This window comes from Tachyglossus aculeatus, chromosome 20 (assembly GCF_015852505.1).
Source record: "Tachyglossus aculeatus isolate mTacAcu1 chromosome 20, mTacAcu1.pri, whole genome shotgun sequence".
Classification (NCBI taxonomy): domain Eukaryota; kingdom Metazoa; phylum Chordata; class Mammalia; order Monotremata; family Tachyglossidae; genus Tachyglossus; species Tachyglossus aculeatus.
In genome coordinates this window covers 15,599,738-15,624,579 of record NC_052085.1, presented here as the reverse complement: position 1 = coordinate 15,624,579, position 24,842 = coordinate 15,599,738, and the positions used below count along the sequence as shown (strand labels likewise).

General features: G+C 44.6%; 1 protein-coding gene across 2 annotated transcripts in view; it reads left to right on the top strand.

Annotated features, from left to right (window-relative positions):
• VWA8 (von Willebrand factor A domain containing 8) overlaps positions 1-24,842 on the top strand; it is a 155,534-nt gene that overhangs the window by 88,088 nt on the left and 42,604 nt on the right. For both annotated transcript variants that reach the window (XM_038762124.1, XM_038762125.1), the window contains exons 24-32: positions 1,469-1,588; positions 3,038-3,243; positions 5,069-5,220; positions 6,588-6,696; positions 7,986-8,124; positions 10,092-10,291; positions 21,197-21,313; positions 22,883-22,947; positions 23,039-23,164. In XM_038762124.1, the coding sequence (XP_038618052.1) occupies positions 1,469-1,588; positions 3,038-3,243; positions 5,069-5,220; positions 6,588-6,696; positions 7,986-8,124; positions 10,092-10,291; positions 21,197-21,313; positions 22,883-22,947; positions 23,039-23,164 (1,234 nt within the window). The remainder of the gene's footprint in view (positions 1-1,468; positions 1,589-3,037; positions 3,244-5,068; positions 5,221-6,587; positions 6,697-7,985; positions 8,125-10,091; positions 10,292-21,196; positions 21,314-22,882; positions 22,948-23,038; positions 23,165-24,842) is intronic.

The window sequence follows — 24,842 nt, the reverse complement described above, 5'->3', positions numbered from 1 at the left end:
CCTGTCCCACGTGGGGCTCACAGGCTTAATCCCCATTTTACAGGTGAGGTAATTGAGGCACAGAGAAGTAAAGTGACTTGCCCAGGCGAGTGGTGGAGCCACTGGTAGACCTGTGGTAGACTGGTAGAACCCAGGTCCTTGTGACTTCCAGGCCGACCCTCTATCCACTAGGCCACGCTGATTCTACCTCCTCCTGTCTATCAATCAATCAATCAATCGTATTTATTGAGCGCTTACTGTGTGCAGAGCACTGTGCTAAGCGCTGTACTAAGCGCTGTACTACCTCGTTGCTCTCTCACTACAACCCAGCCCACACGCTTTGCTCCTCCGATCCTAACCTTCTCACTGTACCTTGATCTTGGCTTTCTCGCCTCCTCCCTCTCACCCATGTCTGACAGACAGTTGCCCTCCCCACCTTCAAAGCCTTATTGAAGGCACATCTCCTCCAAGAGGGCTTCCCTGACAAAGTCCTCATTTCCTCTTCTCCCACTCCCTTCTGAATTGCCCTTGAACTTGGATTTGCTCCCTTTCCCCCCCCTCCTCAGCCCCACAGCACTTACGTACATATTTGTAATTCATTTATTTAAATAAACGTCTACCTCCACCGCCCCACGCTGCAAGCTCTTTGTGGGCTTGAACGTGTCAACCGCATCTGTTATACTGTACTCTCCTAAACACTAATCCAGTGGTCTGCACCGAGTAAGCCCTGAATAAATACAATTGAGTGACTGACCGCTAATATTTGAGACGCAAATCTCTGCCGTAGAGCTTACAACCCAGTGGAAGAGATTTCAATCCCTTTTTGCACCCTAGTAATCTTGTAAATGTCTCCATTTATGTCTGTTTCCCTCCAGGGACAGCACCTTGAGGAGAAAGTGTTGCGCTTTACACTGCCTCTGTCCCCAGATGCATAGTTCAGAGCTCAGTACAACGTACATGCTCAGGAAATTCTGTGGCTGATGATGCACTTCTTTTTCCAGATTTTCCTAATTTCTCTGTTCCCATCTGAAAATGGAAAGGGAATTTAGGTGTGATTCACTGCAACAGTTATTTAGAGAACATCTGCAGCCTTAATAGTAGAAAGGCAAACTTCTTAAATGTATAGTGAGTTCTTCTTTGGAATAATTCTTTCATGAGAGTCTTCATAAACCCAGGGATTGCAAGCCAGTCTGGAATGGATCACTCTTGCGTGTTTGTGGTGAATCCCGTCTCGTGTACCCAAAACAAAATGTTGGACAATGTCCCTGCTCAAGTGTTTTCTGGTCTCCAAATTGTATTTATCAAGAAGCAAGATTCTGGGCAAATTGAATGAAAGCCGGATCAGTTCCGGGCATGCAGCTTAACATTCTTAATAAGTGAACAAGGAAATGCGCATGTTATTTCTTTTTTAAACGGTGAAGTTCTTTCTGTTTATGGACAGTTGGCTGTCTGAATGTTGTACATATATTGAACTGTATATGTTTTTCAGATGCCGCTAACGTAGATGGAAGAGAAAACGTTGTACTAATTCATCCTGATTTTCGGATGATAGTTCTGGCCAACAGACCCGGATTTCCTTTCCTGGGCAATGATTTCTTCGGCACTTTAGGTAAGCCCTGGTCACGGGGGGGATTAGGCAGGGCAGGGGGTGGAGGTATGGAGGAGATGTGGAGAGGGGCGTGCCCGTCTCTGCTTCCACCTGGAAAGTGTGAATCGGGGATATTCAGGAACTTGAGGGGGCTAGCCCGCTGCCCGGTCAGTTCCAGAGGTCCAGGAGTTCATGTCCACTCTGCAGTAGATCTGAAGTGGCCCCATTTATACAGGAGGACCCTTTGGGCCACCTTGAAGCAGAACTAAATCTCTGGGAGGACCTTCTAACTAATTACTTAGACTGCGAGCCCCACACGGGACAGGGACTGTGTCCTACCCAATTAGCGTGGCTCAGTGGGAAAGAGCACGGGCTTTGGAGTCAGAGGTATCCACCCCATTGCTTAGCACATAGTAAGCGCTTAACAAATACCAAAATCATTACTAATAGTCAATATCCGCTCTCTTCCCATGTGGTGGAGCCGGGGCTGGAACCCACAACCTCTGACTCCGAAGCCCGTGCTCTTTCCACTAAGCCACGCTGCTTCTCTCTGGGGTTCATATGGGGCCCCGTCTGGGGCTCACAGCCCTAATCCTCATTTTACAGATGAGGTAATTGGTTTTTCCTTCCTCTCCCCCTCGTCCCCCTCTCCATCCCCCCGCATCTTACCTCCTTCCCTTCCCCACTGCACCTGTATATATGTATATATGTTTGTACATATGTGTTACTCTATTTATTTATTTATTTATTTTACTTGTACATATCTATTCTATTTATTTTATTTTGTTAGTATGTTTGGCTTTGTTCTCTGTCTCCCCCTTTTAGACTGTGAGCCCACTGTTGGGTAGGGACTGTCTCTATATGTTGCCAACTTGTACTTCCCAAGCGCTTGGTACAGTGCTCTGCACACAGTAAGCGCTCAATAAATACGATTGATGATGATGATGATGATGATAATTGAGGTCCACTGAAGTGGAGTGACTTGCCCAAGGTCACACAGCAGACAGGCAGCAGAGCTGGAATTCGAACCCAGGCCCTTGTCACTCCCAGGGCCTCTGCTCTATCCATTAGGCCACGCTGTTTCTCTCCGTTCCTATGTGAAGAGCAGCCGCATATTCAGACCTTACATGTGGATCCCCATAGTGGGTTTGTTGGCTCTTGTCTTCTCTGATATTTCCACGCAATACACTTGAATCTCCATCCTCGACTCTCCCCTGTGCTGCTGCTGCCCAGCACAGGTGAGTTTTGACTTGTAGCGGATACAAGCGCTTAGTACAGTGCTCTGCACATAGTAAGCGCTCAATAAATACGATTGATGATGATTCCCTGCCACTCGCTAGCCACTGGCCAAGCTCGGAATGGGAATGTGTAGGCCCCTGCTTGACTCTCCCTCCTGTAGCCAGGACTGGGAGAGTATTGGAGAGGATGAGAGGCTTTGTTGGCTCTTACCTGTTTGTTTCCCTCCTTTAGGTGATATCTTTAGCTGCCACGCAGTCGATAATCCCAAACCCCAGTCTGAACTGGCCATGCTCCGACAGTACGGCCCAGATGTCCCCGAGCAGGTTCTGAAGAAGTTGGTAGAGGCCTTTGGTGAACTGAGGAGCCTGGCGGACCAGGGGACTATTAACTATCCCTATTCCACCCGAGAAGTCGTCAACATAGTCAAACATTTACAGGTGAGTAAGCTCACCCACCGCCCAACTCCGGTCTTCAGCAAAATTCTCACCGGACCCGCACACGCTTACAAGTATTTTTGATGATCTAAACAGTCCCCCCCAGTTTCTAGACAGTGAGCCCGTTGTTGGGTAGGGATTGTCTCTACTTGTTGCCGAATTGTACTTTCCAAGCGCTTAATACAGTGCTCTGCACACAGTAAGCGCTCAATAAATACAATTGAACGAATGAATGGCCTTGATTGGCAGAAGGCTGGACGGACACGGGTCTGGTGCTCGGATCACCGTGCCTTCAGTTTTTATTGCAGTTCTTCATTTCCCATGGCCCGGGTGTCTGGGAGTCCGGCCCGGGTTGCTCAGCCTTGGTTGGTCTGAGTCACAGGACCCCGAAAAGAGGCAAAATGAAAGGAATGGCAACAGAGGGTATTTCCTGTCTCTGTCGATCTGCCAAGGGATTCAAGGAAAAGGGTTCACATCGAAGGGACGACCAAAAACGAAAACTCTGCTCTCATACAGACAGAGCTTGTTATTTTGGTGGTGATGACTCACAGGTGGCTTTAGAAAAAAAACCGGTCTAATTGCTTTGTAGAGGTTTTATATCAGTATCTAGGGACATGAAATCTCTCCTGAACTTTGTTAAAAATATGTTGCAGGCCCCCCCGCTCCAACATCAAAATACTATGTTAAGCCATTTTTCACACTAAGGCAAGTAACAGGAATGATATAAAATTATTACAATTATCATTATGTTATTTAAGTGCTTACTATATGTCAAGCACTGTTCTCAGTGCTGGGGAAGTTATAAGTTAATCAGGTCGGACACAGTCCCTGTCCCACTTGGAGCTCAAGTCTAAATAGGAGGGAGAACAGATATTGAATCCTCAGTTTTCATTTGAGGGAACAGACACAGAAATGTTAAGTGACTTGCCCGAGCTCACACAGCAGCCGATCGGCAGAGCTGGGATTTGAACCCAGATCCTCTGACTCCCAAGCCTGTGTTCTTTCCACTAGATCATGCTGATTCTTGAAGCACACAAAGTGCTCAGTATTAGGGGAAAATACAAGATACAGCCAGCTCCCATGTAACGTCATTTTCTCTAAGGGTTTTGGACAGAATATTAATTGCAGAATTCGGGGGCAACTTTCCATCAGCCAGTAACTGTGAGCCCGCGCGGGTCAGGTACTGTTACCAACGCGATTAACTTGTATCCGCCCCATTGCTTAGAGCAGTGCTTGGCACATAGCAAGGGTTTAAGAAATGTAATAATAATAATAAGCGTCTTTCAGGATAGAACCAATATGACATTGGGAGAAATTGGGAGGCTGCAACCTCTGTGTTATAGGAGAAGTCAGTCGTGAAGTCCCAGGAGTTCACAATCCCAGTGGGAGTACAAAGATCCATGGAACAATGAAAATGAAGCTAGAACTGAATGAGTTACAAATTAAGCAGTAAGGTAACAGTGTGAAGATGATGAATCTGTGTTACTGCCTTAAAAGTCAAAGCAGATCTTTTTGAAAAATTAGTTTTCTGTTGCATAATTAAAAATAGCATCTGTGTGAAAGTTAAATAAAATGGCATTTTATGCAACTGTGTATGCTTCTTGTGGGCAGGGAATGTCTGCCAATTCTAGTGTATTGTACTCTCCCAAGCACTTAGTTCAGTACTCTGCATAGATAAGCGCTCAGTAAATACCCCAGATTGATTTTGATCTTCATAGCTGGCCCATCCATTTTGCCTGCACTGATCGTACCAACTTCACACTATTTTGAATTTTATTTTACCCCAAATCTAACAAGCCTTTTTATATATATATTTATACATAAACAGAAGTTCCCATCCGAAGGGCTTGCCAATGTGGTTCGGAACGTGTTTGACTTCGATTCCTACAACAGTGAGATGCGTGAGATTTTGATTAGCACCTTACACAAATACGGAATACCAGTTGGCGCACGACCTTCCACCGTTCAGCTGGCTAAGGAGTAAGAGTAATAAATACAATGTTCACTGTTGGTCAGAACCATTCTGACTTCTTAATGCTGCTGATTAACTTAATGCCAGTGTGCTATAGCTCCATCAGATTGGGGGTTGAAGAGGTTGTATCCACCGCTAAAATGTGGGGATAGATTTTACTGATAAGTATTAAAATTGAAGATAAAGTGGTACCTTTGCGGCGGCTTGTAAATGAATCTGAATGATTTCATCTGTCATCTGTAGGAGTTGTAAGATATTTGAATAAAGGGAAATATTTGTTTCCTGTTCAGTCTCTGTTTTTTTGTTTAACTATTGTGGATAGTTGTAATTTCAAAGGCATCAAGGAAAATAATGCTCCCTCCATAGCATGAGTCCTACACAGAGGGAAAACATATCCACTTTGATGTGACAGGATTTGGTGATGGCTTGAATATGTGGGTGGAATTACAGGAGTCAAGGATAATGCCAAGGTTAGATTAATCATCCTTATATAATTTCTGCTATCTCTAATTCATTTTAATGTGTTTTCCCACCCCCTCCCCCTTGATTGTCAACTCATTGCAGGCAAGGATGATGTCTATCCACTCTACTGTATTGAAGTCTCACAAGTGTTTAGTTCAGTGCTGTGCACTCAGTAAACTCTCAGTAAATACCATTGATTGATGGATATATTGATGGATGGGAATCCTCAGTTTGCAGAAAACTGCTGGTCGGCAATCCGTCCCATGTTTTGAAAAAACCTTTCCCAGGAGTCCTAGATTGAGAGAAGCAGCGTGGCTCAGTGGAAAGAGCACAGGCTTCGGAGTCAGAGGACGTAGGTTCTAATCCTGGTTCTGCCACTTGTCTGCTGTGTGACTGTGGGCAAGCCACTTGACTTCTCTGTGCCAGTTACCTCATCTGTAAAATGGAGATTAAGACGGTGAGCCTCACCTGGGACCTGATTACCTTGTATCTACCCCAGCGCTGAGAACAGTACCCGGCACAAACTAAGCGCTTAACAACTACCATAGTTATTATTGCTATTATTAAAGCCAATGTGGCTTTATGGTCATTTGAAATGTCTGTTTGTGCTTAGCCAAGAAATTAGGGGAGCAGGGCACCACAATTTAAATCTGACCTCTCGAATTAGGTAGACAAAGAGGACGCTCGGTGTATCCTGAGAGGAGAGAAACAAAACAAGATTAAAAACATGGTAATTGCTAAGCTTCATTAGTGGTCATTTATTTTGAATGGTGTTCAAGATGTCTTTCAGAAAATTCACACCTTATAGTTCCTTTGTGAAGAAAATACTCATTAGCATTTGATTTTGGAAGTGAATTGATTCTTGTTCTTTGGCATAAGTTCCTCAAAAAATTTTTCAAATTGTCCTTGACAGGTTACCATTGCCAGATCAGACATTTATGGGCTACTGGACAATCGATCATTCGGAAAACGGAAAGCAAAACCTTCTGTCTCCAGCAGAAACTCGTCGCGTAGACATAAAGGTTTATGTCCTTTTTTTTTTCCTCATAAAAATGTTGCTCCTGGTAATGGATAGCCTGCCGAAATAAGCACCTGTTTTAAACTTGAAGAAACAGCATAATCTTCTCACAGGTGGCTTGGATCATTTGATTAAGGAGACGCTATGTTCGTGGGTAGTCATAAAATAATAATAATAAAAATAATAATAATGATGGTATTAAGCGCTTACTATGTGCCAAGCACCGTTCTAAGCACTGGGGTAGATACAAAGTCATTAGGTTGTCCCATGTAGGGCTCACAGAAGAGGCATGGCCTAGTGGCCAGAGCATTGGTTTGGGAGTCAGAAGGTCATGGGTTCTAATCTCGGCCCTGCCATTGATCTGCTGTGTGATCTTGGGCAAGTCACTTCACTTCTCTGGGCCTCCGTTACCCCATCTATAAAATGGGGATTGAGACTGTGAGCCCCACATGGGACAACCTGCTTACCTTGTCTCTACCCCAGCGCCTGGAACAGTGCTTGGCACATAGTAAGCGCTTAAGAAATGCCATCATTATTACTATTATTTAATCCCCATTTTATAGTTGAGGAAGGTGAGACCCAGAGAATAATAATTATAGTGATAATTACGGTATTTGTTAAACGCTTACTATGTGCTAGGCACTCTCCTGAGCGCTGAGTGAAGTGACTTGCCCAGGGTCACCCAGCAGGCAAGTGGCGGACCCGGGATTCGAACCCAGGTCCCCTAACTGCCAGGCCTGTGCTCTCTGGGCTAGGCCTCGCTGTTTTCCTCTTTCTGCTCACCTCCATCACCGTACTATCAGCATCCTAAGTAGGCGCATCTCTCTTCCACCTTTTTGCTCCAGGAAGAGGTACACTGGGGGATAGGATTTAAACCCTTCATCAATGACGATGGCTTCGTGCCTCACTCTCTTCCACCTTTTTGCTCCGGGAAGCAAAAGGGGTTAGGATTTAAACCCTTCATCAGTGGTGATGGCTTCGTGCCTCATCCTAGACGTTCTTTTCGGACCACGTCTAGGCCTAGTCTGGAAATATCCAGCTCCAGAGTTGCCTCAACGCTGTCCAGCCTCCACTCACGCTCTCTAAGGGCTCCAAGGGCTCCACTAACCTTTATATAAGAGGCAGTTAAATTGCAGATATAAATTGGCAGATTTGAGATGAAAAATCATTTCCCCCAAGGTTTTTAGCCTGTCGCTAGTCACTGTAGATTGTCCGAGAATTATTCCCAGCCGGACAGCCGTTACTATCCGCACCGTGCGACGTGGAACTCATTACTGCGTTCCTTTGAAACAGGGTCCAGTATATCTGGTCTTCCAGAACTATCCAGTCGAGAGGCATGAAGGACGAGCCCTCAGTTTTACCGAAGAATGTGCTTCCTGGAGGCTGCCTTTGGATGAGATTAATTTAGTCTGCGACGTCGCCGTAGCACAAGGTATGTCAGGACGTTCTCGGATTCTGCCTTCAGGCATGTTTATAACGATTTGACTTGTAGGGGAAAATTGCTGCAAATTGCGAGCCATATATGGTGGATCCAAGGACCGTATTGCCTAACGGTTTAATTATGTTTAGTTTAGAGCTAATTTTTGGACTCGTCCAAGGCAAAAGATATGGAGGAGTCCAAATCGACGCTATAAAATGTGTGTATTTGCACGCACGTCTGTGTCTGCTTGTCATTACATTTGCAGTACTCGGGCATTTGTTGAAAATAGAAATAGGAAAAAGAGAAACACTGATTTTTCTGCTCCGATCCCATTTTTGTGACTGCATGGAGTGCAGGCACAAAGATCCACTGTGTCCGCGATAGCCAAGCCAACCAAGACCCAAACTCTTAATTTCTCAATTTTCAGGACATGAACCATGAACCGCTTGGTCTCAGGTGTCAGGGAACCCACAGTCCCCTTGGGCTGATGTGCATCGTGAATTTCTAAAGGAGGGCTAATGCAGTGGCCATAATGGAAACCTTGCTGGATTTAGTCAGCCAGGCCGACCCGTGGAGAATATTAATAGCTGGCGACGGCTACTTTGAGAGCAGGAGATTGAAAACTCCAAGAGCCAGGCCCCTTCAAGGCTATCTTTATTAGGCCCGTGGCGAAGAGCATTTCTATGAGGAGCACGATGAATCCGGGGATTCGATCCCACTCCCTCCTACCTAGACTCTGAGCCCCATACTGGACAGGGACTGTGTCCAAGCAAATAACCTTGTATCTACCCCAGCAGTTTAAGCAGTGCCCGATGCATAATTAGTGCTTAACAAATAGCATTACTAAAATTAAAAATTAAAAATCAATTGGTAGTATTTGTTGAGCAAAGCAACGTATAGCGTGCTTCGGCGAACCCCGTAGAGTTGGAGTATGACTTAAACAAATACCGTCTCCAAGACTTTAATAATAATAATAATGACGGGAAACGGAAGGATATGCAGAATTCCATAAAGATGACCAGGCTGTGTCCTGCCTCTAAGGATTAGAAGCAAGAGGAAGGAGGTTTTGTTGTAGCTTGAGGACGCTAGGGAAGACCTGAGGAAGAATTTCTGAGAGTGAGGGTGTTAACCCCTCTCTGGCTCACACCTGGAGAGTTTCCAGTACTCTGCCAGTCTTGACTACGGGAGGGAGAGTCAAGCAGAGGCATATCTGTTCCATTCGTAGCGAGTGGAAGGCAATCAGCTACAAGTCAAAACTCACCCGTGCTGGGCAGCAGCAGCCCGGGAGAGAATCGGGGGCAGAAAGTCAAGTTTACTGCACGGAAGGAGACAATGCTGCTAATAATAATAATAATAATAGTAATAGGCATTTGTTAAGCACTTACTATGTGCAAAGCACTGTTCTAAGTGCTGGGGAGGATACAGGGTGATCAGGTTGCCCCACGGGGGGCTCACAGTCTTAATCCCCATTTTACAGATGAGGTAACTGAGGCCCAGAGAAGTTAAGTGACTTGCCCAAGATCACACAGCAGACATGTGGCGGAGTCGGGATTCAAACCCATGACCTGACTCCAAAGCCTGTGCTCTTTCCACTGAGCCACGCTGCTTCCCACTAAACCACTTCTGTATTTTACCAAGAAAACTCTCTGGATACACAACCAGAATTGTGCATATAAGAGATGGGGCTTTCTGGGAGAGATGCGGCCGTGGTGTCTCTATGGGTCGGAAACGACTCGATGGGACAAGACAAGAGGCTATTAAACACTAGGGCATATTACAGTGGAAGCTTATCAAGCTTCTTTTTCTGCAGATTTTAAAAATCTGAGTTAATTCGTGCTAATTTAGGGCCCCGGGGTTGGTAACGTCTTAGGATCACTTATTACATCAAGGTTCTCTGCCTTTGAACTCTCCCTGCGATCTTGAGCAACAGCCATTTGGATTCTGGGGTGATGCGTTGCCCTGCTTTTATGTCATTTCAGAAGGGGAGACCAGCACTCTGTTTGTGGCCACCTGCAATCCGGTGTGTTTGTATTTTATGAACACGAGCGGAGGCAGCGGTCACCTGGTGGACTTCTACGATCTGTTTCCGAGGACAGCCCGAGGAATATGGCACCCGTTTGTCACCGTAGCCCCCCTGGGGGGGCCCCTCAAAGGACAGGTGATCCTGCACGAACAGGAGGTAAGGAGCCAGCCGGACGTCCCCCGTTTGGAGTGCTTTCATAAGAAACCCAAATTCATGGGAAGACAAATGGCTTGGGTAACACGATCGTTTATTATGTAATTGCTGGAGGCAAGTGTATGCCATTGAATGTAAAACATTTTGAGGTTATTGACTGCTTTTCACTCAGACTTCAGTTGTCATTGGCTCAATCAGTTAATCGATCATTGGTTTTATCGAGCCCTTACCGAGTGCAGAAGACTGTACTAAGCACCTGGGAAGGGGCAGTACAGTTGGGGGGCACATTCCTTGCCTAGAAGGAGTTTATAAGCTAATGGGGAGACAGACATTAAAATATATTACAGGCCAGCAAGATGTTGTTAAAGCGTTTCCTATTTTGCGGCAGAGTATTTTAATCTCTGAGAGGTTTTTTATGTTTGGGTTTGATAAGTGCTTACTCCTTGCCATATCAAGTTGGGCGCAGTCCCATGCCCACCTGATGCTACCAGTCTTAATCCCCATTTTCCAGATGAAATAACTGAGGCACAGAGAAGTGAAGTGACTTGCTCAAGGTCAGACAACAGACAAGTGGCGGAGCTGGGATTAGAAGTCAGGTCCTTCTGACTCTCGGGTCCATGCTCTATCATTCATTCATTCAGTCGTATTTATTGAGCGCTTACTGTGTGCAGAGCACTGTACTAAGCGCTTGGGAAATACAACGACTAGGCCATGCTGCTTTTCAGTTAAACTAGTTTTTGCCTGTTTAACCTTGATGCCCTCTAAGCCATTCCCATAGTCTTGGTGGCTCCTGATATGTCTGTTATCATTATTACTACCATTATTTTCAATAACGTAGAAAGCACTTGACGAACGTCACAATTATCATTTGCATTTGCTAAGTGCTTTCTGTGTTCCAGGCACTGGGATAGATACAAAATGATCAGCTCAGACATGGTCGCTAGCCCACACGGGGCTCACGGTCTAAAGGGGAGGAGAAAGGGTATGGAATCCCCATTTTACAGATGAGGAAACTGAGGCCCGGAAAACTGAAGTGACTTGGCCAAAGTTATACCAGCAAGTTGTGGAGCTGGGCCGCACTCAGCCACGCTGTTCTCTTTTTTTGCCAACACTTGTAATTTGAGTCCCAAAATGCCAAATGGAGAGTTCTTTATTCTCCAGGAATATGTTAGTTTCCTTCAGGGTTTGAATGGCCCCTTTTGATGCATTTGCTATTTTGATAAGTTGAGCCTGCAGCTTAATATTATGATTATTAAAAATGAGAAGAAGCATTAAGGTTTTTATTAAGCGCTTCCTATGTGCCAGGCACTGTTCTAAGCGCCGGGGTGGATACAAGCAAATCAGGTTGGGGACAGTCCCTGTCCCACATGGGGCTCACCCTCTCAATCCCCCTTTTACAGATGAGGTAACTGAGGCACAGAGAAGTGAAGTGACTTGCCCAGGGTCACAGAGCAGACAAGCGACGGAGCTGGGATTAGAACCCGGGACCTTTAGCTCCCAAGCCCGTGTTCTGTCCGCTACGCTGTACTGTTTCTAGCTTACGAGCTGTTGGGCAGCCTCCCTCCTCTCATGGCTGTAGGGATCTGATCTGTGCAGCTCACCAACTTCACCGACTGGCCCTAATATGGTTTAGGAGATGCCGTTGTTTATAAAAAAAACCTTAGCTGCAGCCACGAGCCCTTTCTGTCGTTTGGGAGTTTGAAAGTGGTTCTGGTGATTCCAGGCACAGTCACCAAGTAACAAGAGGCCATTGCTATTTTGTTTTCCCACCCGCATTGGGGTCGTGATTTTTCCCATGTTTCGGCTGCACTGGTGATGATGTTTAAGCGCTGGCTCTGCTCCAGGCACTGTTCTCTCCCCCTCGTCCCCCTCTCCATCCCCCCCATCTTACCTCCTTCCCTTCCCCACAGCACCTGTATATATGTATATATGGTTGTACATATTACTCTATTTATTTATTTATTTATTTATTTTGCTTGTACATTTCTATCCTATTTATTTTATTTTGTTGGTATGTTTGGTTCTGTTCTCTGTCTCCCCCTTTTAGACTGTGAGCCCACTGTTGGGTAGGGACTGTCTCTATGTGTTGCCAATTTGTACTTCCCAAGCGCTTAGTACAGTGCTCTGCACATAGTAAGCACTCAGTAAATACGATTGATTGATTGATTGATTGATTGTTCTAACCACTAAATTAGAAACAAGCTAATCAGTTTGGATACAGCCCGTGTCCCGCAAGGGACTCAGAACATTAAGCCTCATTTTACAGATGTGGCCCAGAGAAGTGAAGTGACTTGCCCAAAGTCATACAGCTGATTGTTGATTGGTTATAGTAATAATAGTGATTGTATTTGTTAAGCATTATTATGTACCAAGCACTGTTCTAAGTGCTGGCGTAGATAGAAAGTCATCGGGTTGTCCCACGTGGGGCTCACAGTCTTAACCCCCATTTTACAGATGAGGTCACCGGGGCACAGAGAAGTGAAGTGACTTGCCCAAAGTCATACAGCTGATTGTTGATTGACTGGTTATAGTAATAATAGTGATAGTGATGGTATTTGTTAAGCATTATTATGCGCCAAGCACTGTTCTAAGTGCTGGGGTAGATAGAAACTCATCGGGTTGTCCCACGTGGGGCTCACAGTCTTAACCCCCATTTTACAGATGAGGTCACCGAGGCATAGAGAAGTGAAGTGACTTGCCCAAAGTCATACAGCTGATTGTTGATTGACTGGTTACAGTAATAATAGTGATAGTGATGGTATTTGTTATACATTATTATGCGCCAAGCACTGTTCTAAGTGCTGGGGTAGATAGAAAGTCATCGGGTTGTCCCACGTGGGGCTCACAGTCTTAACCCCCTTTTTACAGATGAGGTCACTGAGGCACAGAGAAGTGAAGTGACTTGCCCAAAGTCATACAGCTGATTGTTGATTGACTGGTTATAGTAATAATAGTGATAGTGATGGTATTTGTTAAGCATTATTATGCGCCAAGCACTGTTCTTAGTGCTGGGGTAGATAGAAAGTCATCGGGTTGTCCCACGTGGGGCTCACAGTCTTAACCCCCATTTTACAGATGAGGTCACCGAGGCACAGAGAAGTGAAGTGACTTGCCCAAAGTCATACAGCTGATTGTTGATTGACTGGTTATAGTAATAATAGTGATAGTGATGGTATTTGTTAAGCATTATTATGCACCAAGCACTGTTCTAAGTGCTGGGGTAGATAGAAAGTCATCGGGTTGTCCCACGTGGGGCTCACAGTCTTAACCCCCATTTTACAGATGAGGTCACCGAGGCACAGAGAAGTGAAGTGACTTGCCCGGAGTCACACAGCTGATCGGTGGAGGAGCCGGGATTAGAACCCAAGCCCGGGCTCTTTCCACTAAGCCACGCTGCATCTCCTGATTGATAAGATCCATTCCAGTTGGGATAGGGGGGAAAAGTGACAGTGATGCCTGTGGCAGATGTCAGACCTCCGTGCTGGCTGTCCTCGATGCGTTCTTTCCTGCTGCTCCCACGTACTCCAGATTCAGCAAGATATATCTCATCTTTTCAATATAGCCATATTTGTTTGATGTCACTCACTGAAACAGGAAGCATTCTCAAGCTCTACCTGACTCTACAACTGTGATGGAGACCTTGGAAACAGGCTCACAGTCTTAATCCCCATTTTACAGATGAGGGAACTGAGGCACAGAGAATCAATCAATCGTATTTATTGAGTGCTTACTGTGTGCAGAGCACTGTACTAAGCGCTTGGGAAGTCCAAGTTGGCAACATATAGAGACAGTCCGTACCCAGCAGTGGGCTCACAGTCTAGAAGGGGGAGACAGAGAACAAAACCAAACATATTAACAAAATAAAATAAATAGAATAGATATGTAAGCACTCTGGTAGGTACCGGGAATCAGGCTGGGCACAGCCCTGTCCAATATAGGGCTCACGGTCTTAATCCCCATTTTACAGATGAGGTGACTGAGGCACAGAGAAGTTAAGTGACTTGCTCAAGATCACACAGCAGACAAGAAGTGAAGTGACTTGCCCCAGGTCACACAGCGGACAAGTGGCGGAGCCGGGATTAGAACCCACGACCTCTGACTCCCAAGCCCGGGCTCTTTCCACTAAGCCACGCTGCTTCTCGGTTCATGCTCCTTGAAAGTCTGGTTGTATTGTGGGGTGTCTTTGTCCATTATGAAACTTTGAGAAAATAAATACGAAATGCCGTTTTGGGCAATATACTGTTACACCAAGAGTTACTAAACTGATCTTTATCAAAGTAATCCAAAGCGTAACATGAGCAAAATTAGAAGTTGTAGTCTGATAATGAATCTTTGCAGGAAGTTGCAAATTTTGAGACTTGTTCTGGTGACAGAAGCGGTGGTTTTGTAACTCCAGAGAAGAATTTGTCCAAAAACAGCTTTGTCCTTGTGCTCTTAGTAGCATCACAGCTCCTTCTGAACAGCTCTTCACCCCTTTCTTCATCGAAGTCTTCTTCAACCATTTTAGCAAATCATAGGCTTTATTTAAAATTGGTACCTAACTTTTTGATCCTCAAATTATAGTTGGTGGTGAAAGACCAAACTTCTTCGTCTGTTTGGACATCTTGCAATGATGCGTTAAACCATCAAGATGTTAAAAGGAAGCAGCGTAGCCCATCTCTTCTCCCTCCTGCTTAGACTGTGAGTCTCATATGGGACCTGATTATCCGCCAATTGTCACTTAACTTCTCTGTGCCTCAGTTCTCTCATCTGTAAAATGGGGATTAAGACTGTAAGTCCCCCGTGGGACAACCTAATCACCTTGTAACCTCCCCAGCGCTTAGATCAGTGCTTTGCACATAGGAAGCGCTTAATAAATGCCATTATTATTAGTAGTAGTAGTATTACCCCAGCACTTAGTACAGTGCTTGGCATATAGTAAACACTTAACAAATGCAACCATTATTTTTTAAATATGTCATGTGATAGCTGCATCTCCAGGATGGCTGTAGGCTGGGATTGAGTTATATAAAGCTCTGTGCACAAACTTCATTTCTTCTCCCTTTTTCAACCAAGTTTTACTTAGCTGCATTCGTATGTTTGGTTTAGGGAATTATCTAAACAGTCATTGCTTTAAAAAAAAAAACACTTCGGGAAGGAAAGGAAAACTTTACAGTAACTAAAAATAAAGTAAAAAGCCTCTAGAGATTACTTACTGCATCTGTCCAGAGTTTGGAATTCCAGACCTCAGGATGGTGAGGTCATCCAAAGGTTACTTTTCTCCCAGTGAAGTAGAAACATAATGAAATTGCACCAACTTTTCGTCCCAGCTGCCTTGAAGGGAGTCCAGAGCTAGAGTTGGATGGACTCACAAGTGGTGCAAAAATCAGTTATTAAATCCAGGCGGAATATACAGTTCATCATTTGGAACAGAAGGAATCCATTAATATTAAAAGGGGCAAGGCAACACAGCTGTCTCATATTAATATTAAGGATAATGATGTGGTATTTGATAATAATAACTGCGGTATTTGCTAAGCACTTACTATGTACCAGGCACAGTACTAAGCACTGGGGTGGATACAAGCAGATGAGGTTGGACCACAGTCTCTGTCCCACATGGGGCTCGCAGTCTCAATTCCCATTTTACAGATGAGGAATTGAGGCACAGAGAAGTCAAGTGATTTGACCGAGTTCACAGCAGACAAGTGCCAGAGCCGGGATTAGAACCTGTGATCTTATGACCCCTTCCTTCCTCTCCCCCTCGCCCCCCTCCATCCCCCCCTTCTTACCTCCTTCCCTTCCCCACAGCACCTGTATATATGTATATATGTTTGTACATATTTATTACTCTATTTATTTATTTATTTTACTTGTACATATCTATTCTATTTATTTTATTTTGTTAGTATGTTTGGTTTTGTTCTCTGTCTTCCCCTTTTAGACTGTGAGCCCACTGTTGGGTAGGGACTGTCTCTATATGTTGCCAATTTGTACTTCCCAAGCGCTTAGTACAGTGCTCTGCACATAGTAAGCGCTCAATAAATACGATTGATGATGATGATGGTGACCCCCGGGCCTAAACTCTATCTGCTATGCCAAATATTTCCAATCACTCCAATAATGAGAAATGGAGCATCACGGCTGTTATCACAGCTGCAGTGTTCCACCCGGGAGAAAAAGTGCAATTTTCCAGCCATTTTCCTTCTTGATAATCATAAAATTGAGAGTAGGTGGAGAAAAATACAGAAATCCCTTTGTACGAGCAAACGTATCCCTCTTTCACGATCACATTTGTGATATTTGAGCTGAAGTACTATTTGCACTTGAGAAGTTTGTTGCCTTAGCTAATACAGTCTCATCCAGATATCCCAGAGGCTGACATTCATACCGTTATCTTTATATGCTGCAGAATAGTCAGCCTAAATGGTTCTTCCCTTCCAGCCAGCAAAAAAAACTGCTTAACGTGGACTCAGTCAAGCTGATTGATTAATCAGTGGTATTTCTTGAGTGCTTACTGATTGCAGAGCACTATGCTAAGCACTAATGCAACAGAGTCGGTAGACACATTCCCTGCCCAAAATGAGTTTGCAGTCTAAAGGGGAAGGCAGACTTGAAAATATATTACAAGTATGTGCATTAATTGCTTCTGGGGGCTAAGAGCAGGGTGAATATCAGGTGTTTCAGGGATACAGATCCAAGTGCATAGGTAACACAGAATGGAGAGGGAGTAGGGGAAAAGAGGGGTTAATCAGGGAAGGCCTCGAGGAGGAGATGTAATTTTAACTAGGCTTCGAAGATGGGGAGGTGGTAGTCTGGCCAGAGAGAGGATGTGGCCGAGAGGTCGGCAGCAAGATTGGCGAGATCGAGGTACGAAGGAGGAGGAGAAACAAAGTCAGCCAACTGGTTTGTACTAGGAAATCAGGGAGGGGGTGAGTTCCTTGAGTGTTTTCAAACCAACGGTAAGGAGTTTCTGTTGGACACTGGAGATTCTCGAGGAGTGGGAAGACACGGACTGAACTGCTTTTCAGAAAAATGTTCTGGAAAGCAGTGTAAAGTAGGAACTGGAAATGAGAAAGCCAGAAGGCAAAGAGGTCAGCAAGGAGGCTGATGCAGTGATTAAGGTGGAATAGGAGAAATGGTGGTATCGACATGGTAGCACTTTGGATGCAGAAGAAAGGGTGAGTTTTAGCGATGAAAGGAGAAACCACAGGATTTGGTGACAATTTAAATACGTGGGTTGACTGAGGAAGATGGGTCAAAGGCTAGGTTGTGCATCTGTAGGACAGGGACGATAGTGATATCGTCTACAGTGACTGTATGGGTTTGAGTGGGAAGATGAGGAGTTGTGCTTAAATGGTGTTTATTGAGCATCTTCTCTATGCAGACCACTCCACTAAACCCTTGGTGATAGGCGTGATCTCTGCTCCTATGACTCTTCAAGTGTAGCGGGGGAGGAAGAGCCAAAATAATTTACAGAAGACAATAAAGTGATTATAACAGTAAGTGCTTAAGTTATAGGGTATATCAGATATGTACCTCGGAGCAAGGGAGATTGTGAATACAATGCGTATAGGTGGTGCTAAAATGGAAATTGTTTTCTTAGGAGAAACTCTTTAGAGGTCACTGTGGGGACAAAGCAGAAATTTAGATGTTGGAAGAAATAGAAAATGCTGTCATGTGATATTTAAAAAAAAATCCTTAGTGCTTGAAACATTGCCTTGATTACTACATATGAAATTGCTCTGTGGGGCCTTTTGATTGGCTTCTTAAACTAATCTCGTTTAATTAAAAGTAGCTCTTTGTGAATCCTAACTCATCCTGAGTTATTTTGTAAACTGCTTACTGGACAGCTTATAAGGAGTGCTGTCAGGACAATATGTGCACAGCGGTGTCATTAATAGGTCCCCCGCCCAGGGCAGATCCACAGTGTGACAGCTTACCTTTGCTTCAGACCTTATAACGCTTCATGCTTTGGATGCCACATGTTCCCCCAGCTCTAAGTGCGTTTGTTCGTCATTAGATTCTAAAAACAAAGTTCCAGGAGTCCGTATATTCATGGGCTGCCCTTTGACAACAAGCAGAATATGTATAATAATAGAACTGAAAAATAACATGTTTATCCCATTTCTACGTTTTCAAGGACTTGTGATTTTGAGTTTAAACAGTTCTACCTTTCAGGGAAAGCACGACAGTGATTTTTAAAATGTACCCACATCTACATAGTTAATGGCAGCATGTCTTTGGTTTATAAAAACCCTTTTTTCAGTTCATACTACTACTTGGTCATTCATTATCCAGAGCTTATAAACGCAAAATCCGTTTTCCTTGAAAGAGGCTGCTACTTATTTCATTTGCGAGGCCATGCTGGGGAAGATGATTAATAGTGATAGAGAACTCACTTGTGTAAATGTTAGGCATTATTTCAGCTTCAGCTCTGCAAGTTAACTCCAGGCAGCTTTACACCAAAGAGTTATGAGAAGCGTTGAAGTTTTGTCTTCACCGTTTGTCTACAAATTGTTAAAAGTTTCCCCTCTTCCAATAAGAATGCTTTAAAATGGTATAATCCACAAGGATTTAGCAGTTCTTCTGAGTCTTCCCAGATGTGGGTGAATTCAAGAAGCAGAAGCAGGTTGAGAAGCAGGGTGGCTTAGTGGGTCTGTCAGTCAGGACACCTGAGTTCTAATCCCAGCTGTTCCACTTATCTGCTGGGTGACCTTAGGAAAGACATTTAACATCTCTGTGCCTCAGTTTCCTCATATGTAATAAGGGGATTAAAAATCTGCTCTCCTTCCTTATAGAATTTAGGCCAGGGACTGTGTTCGATCTGATTATCCTGCATCTACCCCTAAGCGCTTAACAAATGCCACAATTATTAATAGTCATAGTAATAGTCTGATATGGACAGGGATTATGTCTACCAAGTCCATGGGGTTGTAGTGTTCTGCCCACAGTAAGTGCTCAATATATACCACACTGATTGATTGACAGTAGTATTTTACATGAATAGAATATGTGATTTGTTGCCCTTTCTGAAATGTTTTCATTTTTTTCCTGTATGTGTCTCTCCCCCCATTTAAAACACTGGTGTTTGAGAACCTGCTGTGTTCAGAATAATATATATATATAATAATAAGAATAATGATGGTATTTGGTGCTTACTATGTGCCAAGCACTGTTCTAAGGACTGGGGTAGATGCAAGGTAATGAGGTTGTCCCACTTGGGGCTCACAGTCTTAATCCCCATTTTACAGGTGAGGGAACTGAGGCACAGAGAATTTAAGTGACTTGTCCAAAGTCACACGGGAGACAGGTGGCGGAGCCGGGATTAGAACCCATGACCTCTGACTCCCAAGCCCGGGCTCTTTCCACTGAGCCACGCTGCTTCTCAGAACATACTGGTAAGCACTTAGAAGAGTAGAATTGACTGAGAGACATGCCCCTTGCCATCAAGAAGCTTACAGTCCAACAGAAGGGTCCAAGAGATACCAGCTATTCACAAATGGCTTGACTCTTCTCTCGCATTCAATCCACATATTCAATCTAGCAGTGTATCCTCTCAGTTCAACCTTTACAACATCGCTAAAATCCACCCTTTCCTCTCCATCCAAGCTGCTATCGCGTTAATCCAAGCCCTTATCCTATCCCGCCTTGGTTACTGTATCAGCCTCCGTGCTGACCTCCCTGCCCCCTGTCTCTCCCCACTCCAGTCTGTACTTCACTCTGACTTGCTCCCTTTATTCATCCTCCCTCCCAGCCCCACAGCACTTATGTACAGTTCTGTCATTTATTTATTTCTAGTAATATCTTTCTCCCCTCTAGACTATAAACTCATCATGAGCAGGGAATATGTCTGTTATTTTGTACTGTCCCAAGCACTTAGTCCAGTTCTCGGCACGCAGTAAACGCTCAATGAATATGATTGATTGAAATGCCTTGACTGTTAATAGCAGAAGTATGGGAGGGTAAATAGGTGAGCATTTTAATCTAATTCAGTCCACGTTGGGAATATGTATATATATTGATAACCATAGTTTATAAATATAATTACTGAAGACAGATATTGGGTGGACATAACCTGGGAAGGTGGAGCTTAATAATCAGGGAACACTTCGTGGAGAAGATGGGATGTGGGAAAATGGGAACAGCTGAGATCTGACAGATTTGAAGGGGGAGGGAGCTGGGGAGAGGCAGGAGAGTCCAGAAAAATGCACAGTGAGAAGAATAACTTCAGAGGAACAAAGAGTGCAGACTGGAGTATAGAAGGTGATGGAGCTAGCAGAGAGAGAGAGAGAGAGAAATAAAAAAAAAATAAATGAAATGAATTATGGCATTCGTTAAGCACTTACTATATGCCAAGCACTGCACTAAGCCCCGGGGTAGATACAAGATATCTAGGTCCCACATGGGAATCCCAGTCTAAGTAGGAAGGAGAGTATGTATTAAGTCCCCTTTTGCAGATGTGGGAACTGAAGCCCAGAGAAGTTGAGTGACTTGCTCAAGGTCACACAGCTGTTAAAAAGCAGAGCTGGGATTAGAACCCAGGTCTTCTTGACTACCAGACGGGTGCTGTTTCCGTAGGCCACCCGCATCTCTGAAAAACAATAGCTTGTGGTAACCGTGGAGTTTTTAAATTGTGAAGATGGAAGCCCAGTGGCATTGTAGAGAAAAGATGGAAATGCACATGAGAGAGACCAGACATAGGGAGACAAAGAAGCCGATAAAGTAATCTGGTCAGGCTATGGTGAGTGCCTGGACTTGGGTGGTTTGTCTTTTGTGTGGAGAGGAGCAACATGGCCTAGCGAGCACGGGCTGGAGAATCAGAGGACCTGGATTCTAATCCTAATTCCTTCACTCCACTGGACCTTTCCTGCGCCAATTTGAAAAAGAAAGTAATTTTCAGCTTCACATTTTCATCTGTTTTCGCAGAGTAATACCATTTTACTGTTGGATACGACCAGCCGAGCCCTTCGCCGTCTCAGCCTCCTTTCAGAAGATGAACGCGCCCCCAAGAGAGCTTTCTGGTGGGGTAACAAGGAGGAATCGGTGAGGAATACTACCCCTGTTCAGCTTTGCAGTGCTCACATCACAGAAGCCAACCCGGCAGAGGGATTTGGCTGCCAAATATCTGTGGAAGTGCCTAGGTTTTACTCTGTCACTTCAGTTTTTATGTTCTCCTCAGGGAGTCGTTATTAGTCAGGGATGTTAGTAGATAACTTTATAAGCATGAGGATGGATGGAATGAGAGCAGTTGTCTTTACTGTTCCTCTGAGGATTCTTTGGCACGTTCCAAGCAAGAATATTTATGTGGATGGACCTAATTACTGGCCTGACCTAATGTGGCATACTTTAATCTTATGCTGTGGATTAATCATCGTTTGCTTCACCCCACAATCAAATTCTCTCATTATTAATAATAACAGTAAGGATGAGAATGATATTTGTTAAGCACTTACTATGTGCCAGGCACTGTACTAAGAATCATTCTCTCATTATTATTAATAATAATATATTATTATTATTATTAATAATAATGATAAGGATGAGAATGATATTTGTTAAGCACTTAATATGTGCCAGGCACTGTACTAAGCATCGGGGTGGATACAAGCAAATCGGGTTGGACACACAGTCCCTGTCCCACGTGGGGCTTACAGTCTCAATCCCCATTTTCCAGATGAAGGAACAGTGGCCCTGAGAAGTGAAGGGACTTGCCCAAGGTCACACAGCAGACAAGTGGCGGACCCGGGCTTAGAACCCATGACTTTCCGACTCCTGGGCGCATACTCAATCCATTTCACCATGCTGCTTCTGTTGGCCTTCAACGCAATGTGGATGCTCACCCATTATCAAAACAACATTTTCCAGACCTGCGTCTGAAATAATGACAACATGAGCTGTTGGAGTGTTATTCCTAATTAACTGTTACCCAGACACTAAACTCCAACCATGCTTTTACATCATACTTGTTTATGTTCTAGGTTTACTAGTCATTTATTTCCCTGTTGGAGTTAGAGGATTAGCTTCTGAGCAGGTGCCCATACCTTATTACAAACTGTAAACAAGCACTTCCTCTGGGCCCAAAATCATTTCTCTTGCTATTCGGGGAAAGGTTAAAATGAAAAAAATGAGTCTTGCACCACATCCTTTGGGATCCGCAAACTCTGATCTTGTTGAATCAGGAAGAGAAGATAATTCAACGTGTTGAAAATTCTTCCAGGTTTCCATATTTCCTAAGAGTGTCTGGAACATTGTGTACGCTGTTTCCAATTGTTAATTACTCGAAAGCCTGTTAATTGCCAGGAAGGATTTGGGTGTCGCTTATTTCCCTGAAAATTGGGTTGGTCAGTTGAGACCGGGAGCGGAAGTCTGGTTTGATTTGGGGTCACCCTGGGAACCTTAGCGCAAACCGGTAGAAAGCCGCTCCATACATTACAGGGTTCACCGAGCAGAGGAGTTTCTTAAAAGAAAACTGACAAACCAGACGTAGACATTTTAGATTTTAATCTTTTAAAGTCCCAGGTATAACGTATCCCTGAAACAAGATGTAGCACCAAAGAAATGGAGCAATTTGGGAGAATGACTTAATGCCGACTGTGGAAATTTTACTTTTAGGAAACGTACAAGATGTGTAAAGAGTTTTCACACCAAAACTGGCTGGTATTCTACCAAGAGACAGGGTAAGAGCTTACTCCCTACCGAGATTAAATCCAGAGGTGTCCCTGTATCCGTTTCTTCTCAAGTGATGTTCTCGTCTCGTGTTCTTCACAGAAGTAGCCTCATCGTGCTGGATGTTCTGGAGGGACAAACTCATACCATCTCACTTCCCATCAAACTCAAGTCAGTGTTCCTGGTGGCTGAAGACCGGTGGCTTCTGCTGGAAAGCAAAACCAATCAGTAAGTTGACAGCTTTAGTCTCCGTTCAGAGCAGTTCTTACAGCCGGCTCCGAGTCATTCAGAGCCCGCAGCCCCGGTGAGTGGAGATTCTCCCAACTTCTCTCTTTCCCTCCTTCCTATTCTGCTTCCTGCCTTCAGCCTCTTTCCTCCTCCTTCATTTTTCCGCGAAAGAATCAAAGAAGACGTTGGGAAACTAAATTCAGTCATCATCATCATCAATAGTATTTATTGAGCGCTTACTGTGTGCAGAGCACTGTACTAAGCGCTTGGGAAGTACAAATTGGCAACATATAGAGACAGTCCCTACCCAGCAGTGGGCTCACAGTCTAAAAGGGGGAGACAGAGAACAAAACCAAACATACTAACAAAATAAAATAAATAGAATAGATATGTACAAGTAAAATAAATAAATAGGGTAATAAATATGTACAAACATATATACAGGTGCTGTGGGGAAGGGAAGGAGGTAAGATGGGGGGGATGCCAGGAACCGTCTCTGACCTGATTATCTCATATCCAACAGGGCACTTGGTACAATGCTTGGCACACAGTGAGCGCTTAACCAATACCAGAATTACTAGTATCATTATTACCTATCACCATCCTCACACCCGAACAGTTGTACGGGGAGAAAATAGAAATTCGTGACAAAAGATGGATTGGGGGGAATCTGTAGATTCACCTCAGAAGGCGTTAGGGAGAGTTGGCTGCTCTCACGACTCTATAGTAATTATGGTATTTGTTAAGCGCCTACTATGTGCCGAGCGCCGGCTGAATTCAGATCTGGAGAGACACGATAATCACAAATTCTCGTTGCTATCCCTTTTGGTGGAGTGAAGGGAGACCGCTTTTCCGAGCTGTGCAGCCTAACTCCGAGATTCGGTGGATCATTCTTCATTCTTGGAGCAGGTGGGAGACGCTGAAGAGAAGCAGCGAGGCTCAGTGGAAAGAGCACGGGCATGGAAGTCAGAGGTCTTGGGTTCAAATCCCGGCTCCGCCCATTGTCAGCTGTGTGACTTTGGGCAAGTCACTTAACTTCTCTGTGCCTCAGTTCCCTCATCTGTAAAATGGGGATTAAGACCGTGAGCACCCCGTGGGACAACCGTATCACCTTGTAACCTCCCCAGCGCTTAGAACAGTGCTTTGCACATAGTAAGTGCTTAATAAATGCCATTTTTTAAAAAAAAACAGATGAGCTCCAACACTTGGATTCAATGGGCCGCTGTCAGATCAGTTCAGTACGGTTTATTTGCCTGCTAGTGAGCCTCGCGGTTACGCGTGACCATGCAGACCATCCCCTCAGACACTTATCCCATCGGCATCATGCAGAGAAGGTGGGAGGAGAGAGAGGGACGCCTTGACACACGCTACATTTATCATCCACGCACACTCGGCATTCACACCATCCATGGCGGTCTCAGGTCTTGCGGCGGGAGAGGAGCTTGAAACCTTAAGGATTCTGCTCCCCACTCTTCCCCAGACTGACTTTCTCCACTCCAGGAGGTGGAAAGTCCTGGGCCTTCCCTCAAGCCGTAATGTTGTAAGGAGGGGTTTTGTGCCCCATAGCAGAGGTGTGGCTAGAGCCCGGGCGTCAGAAGGTCGTGGGTTCTGATCCCGGCTCCGCCACTTGTCCGCTGTGTGATCACTTCTCTGGGCTTCAGTTCCCTCATCTGGAAAA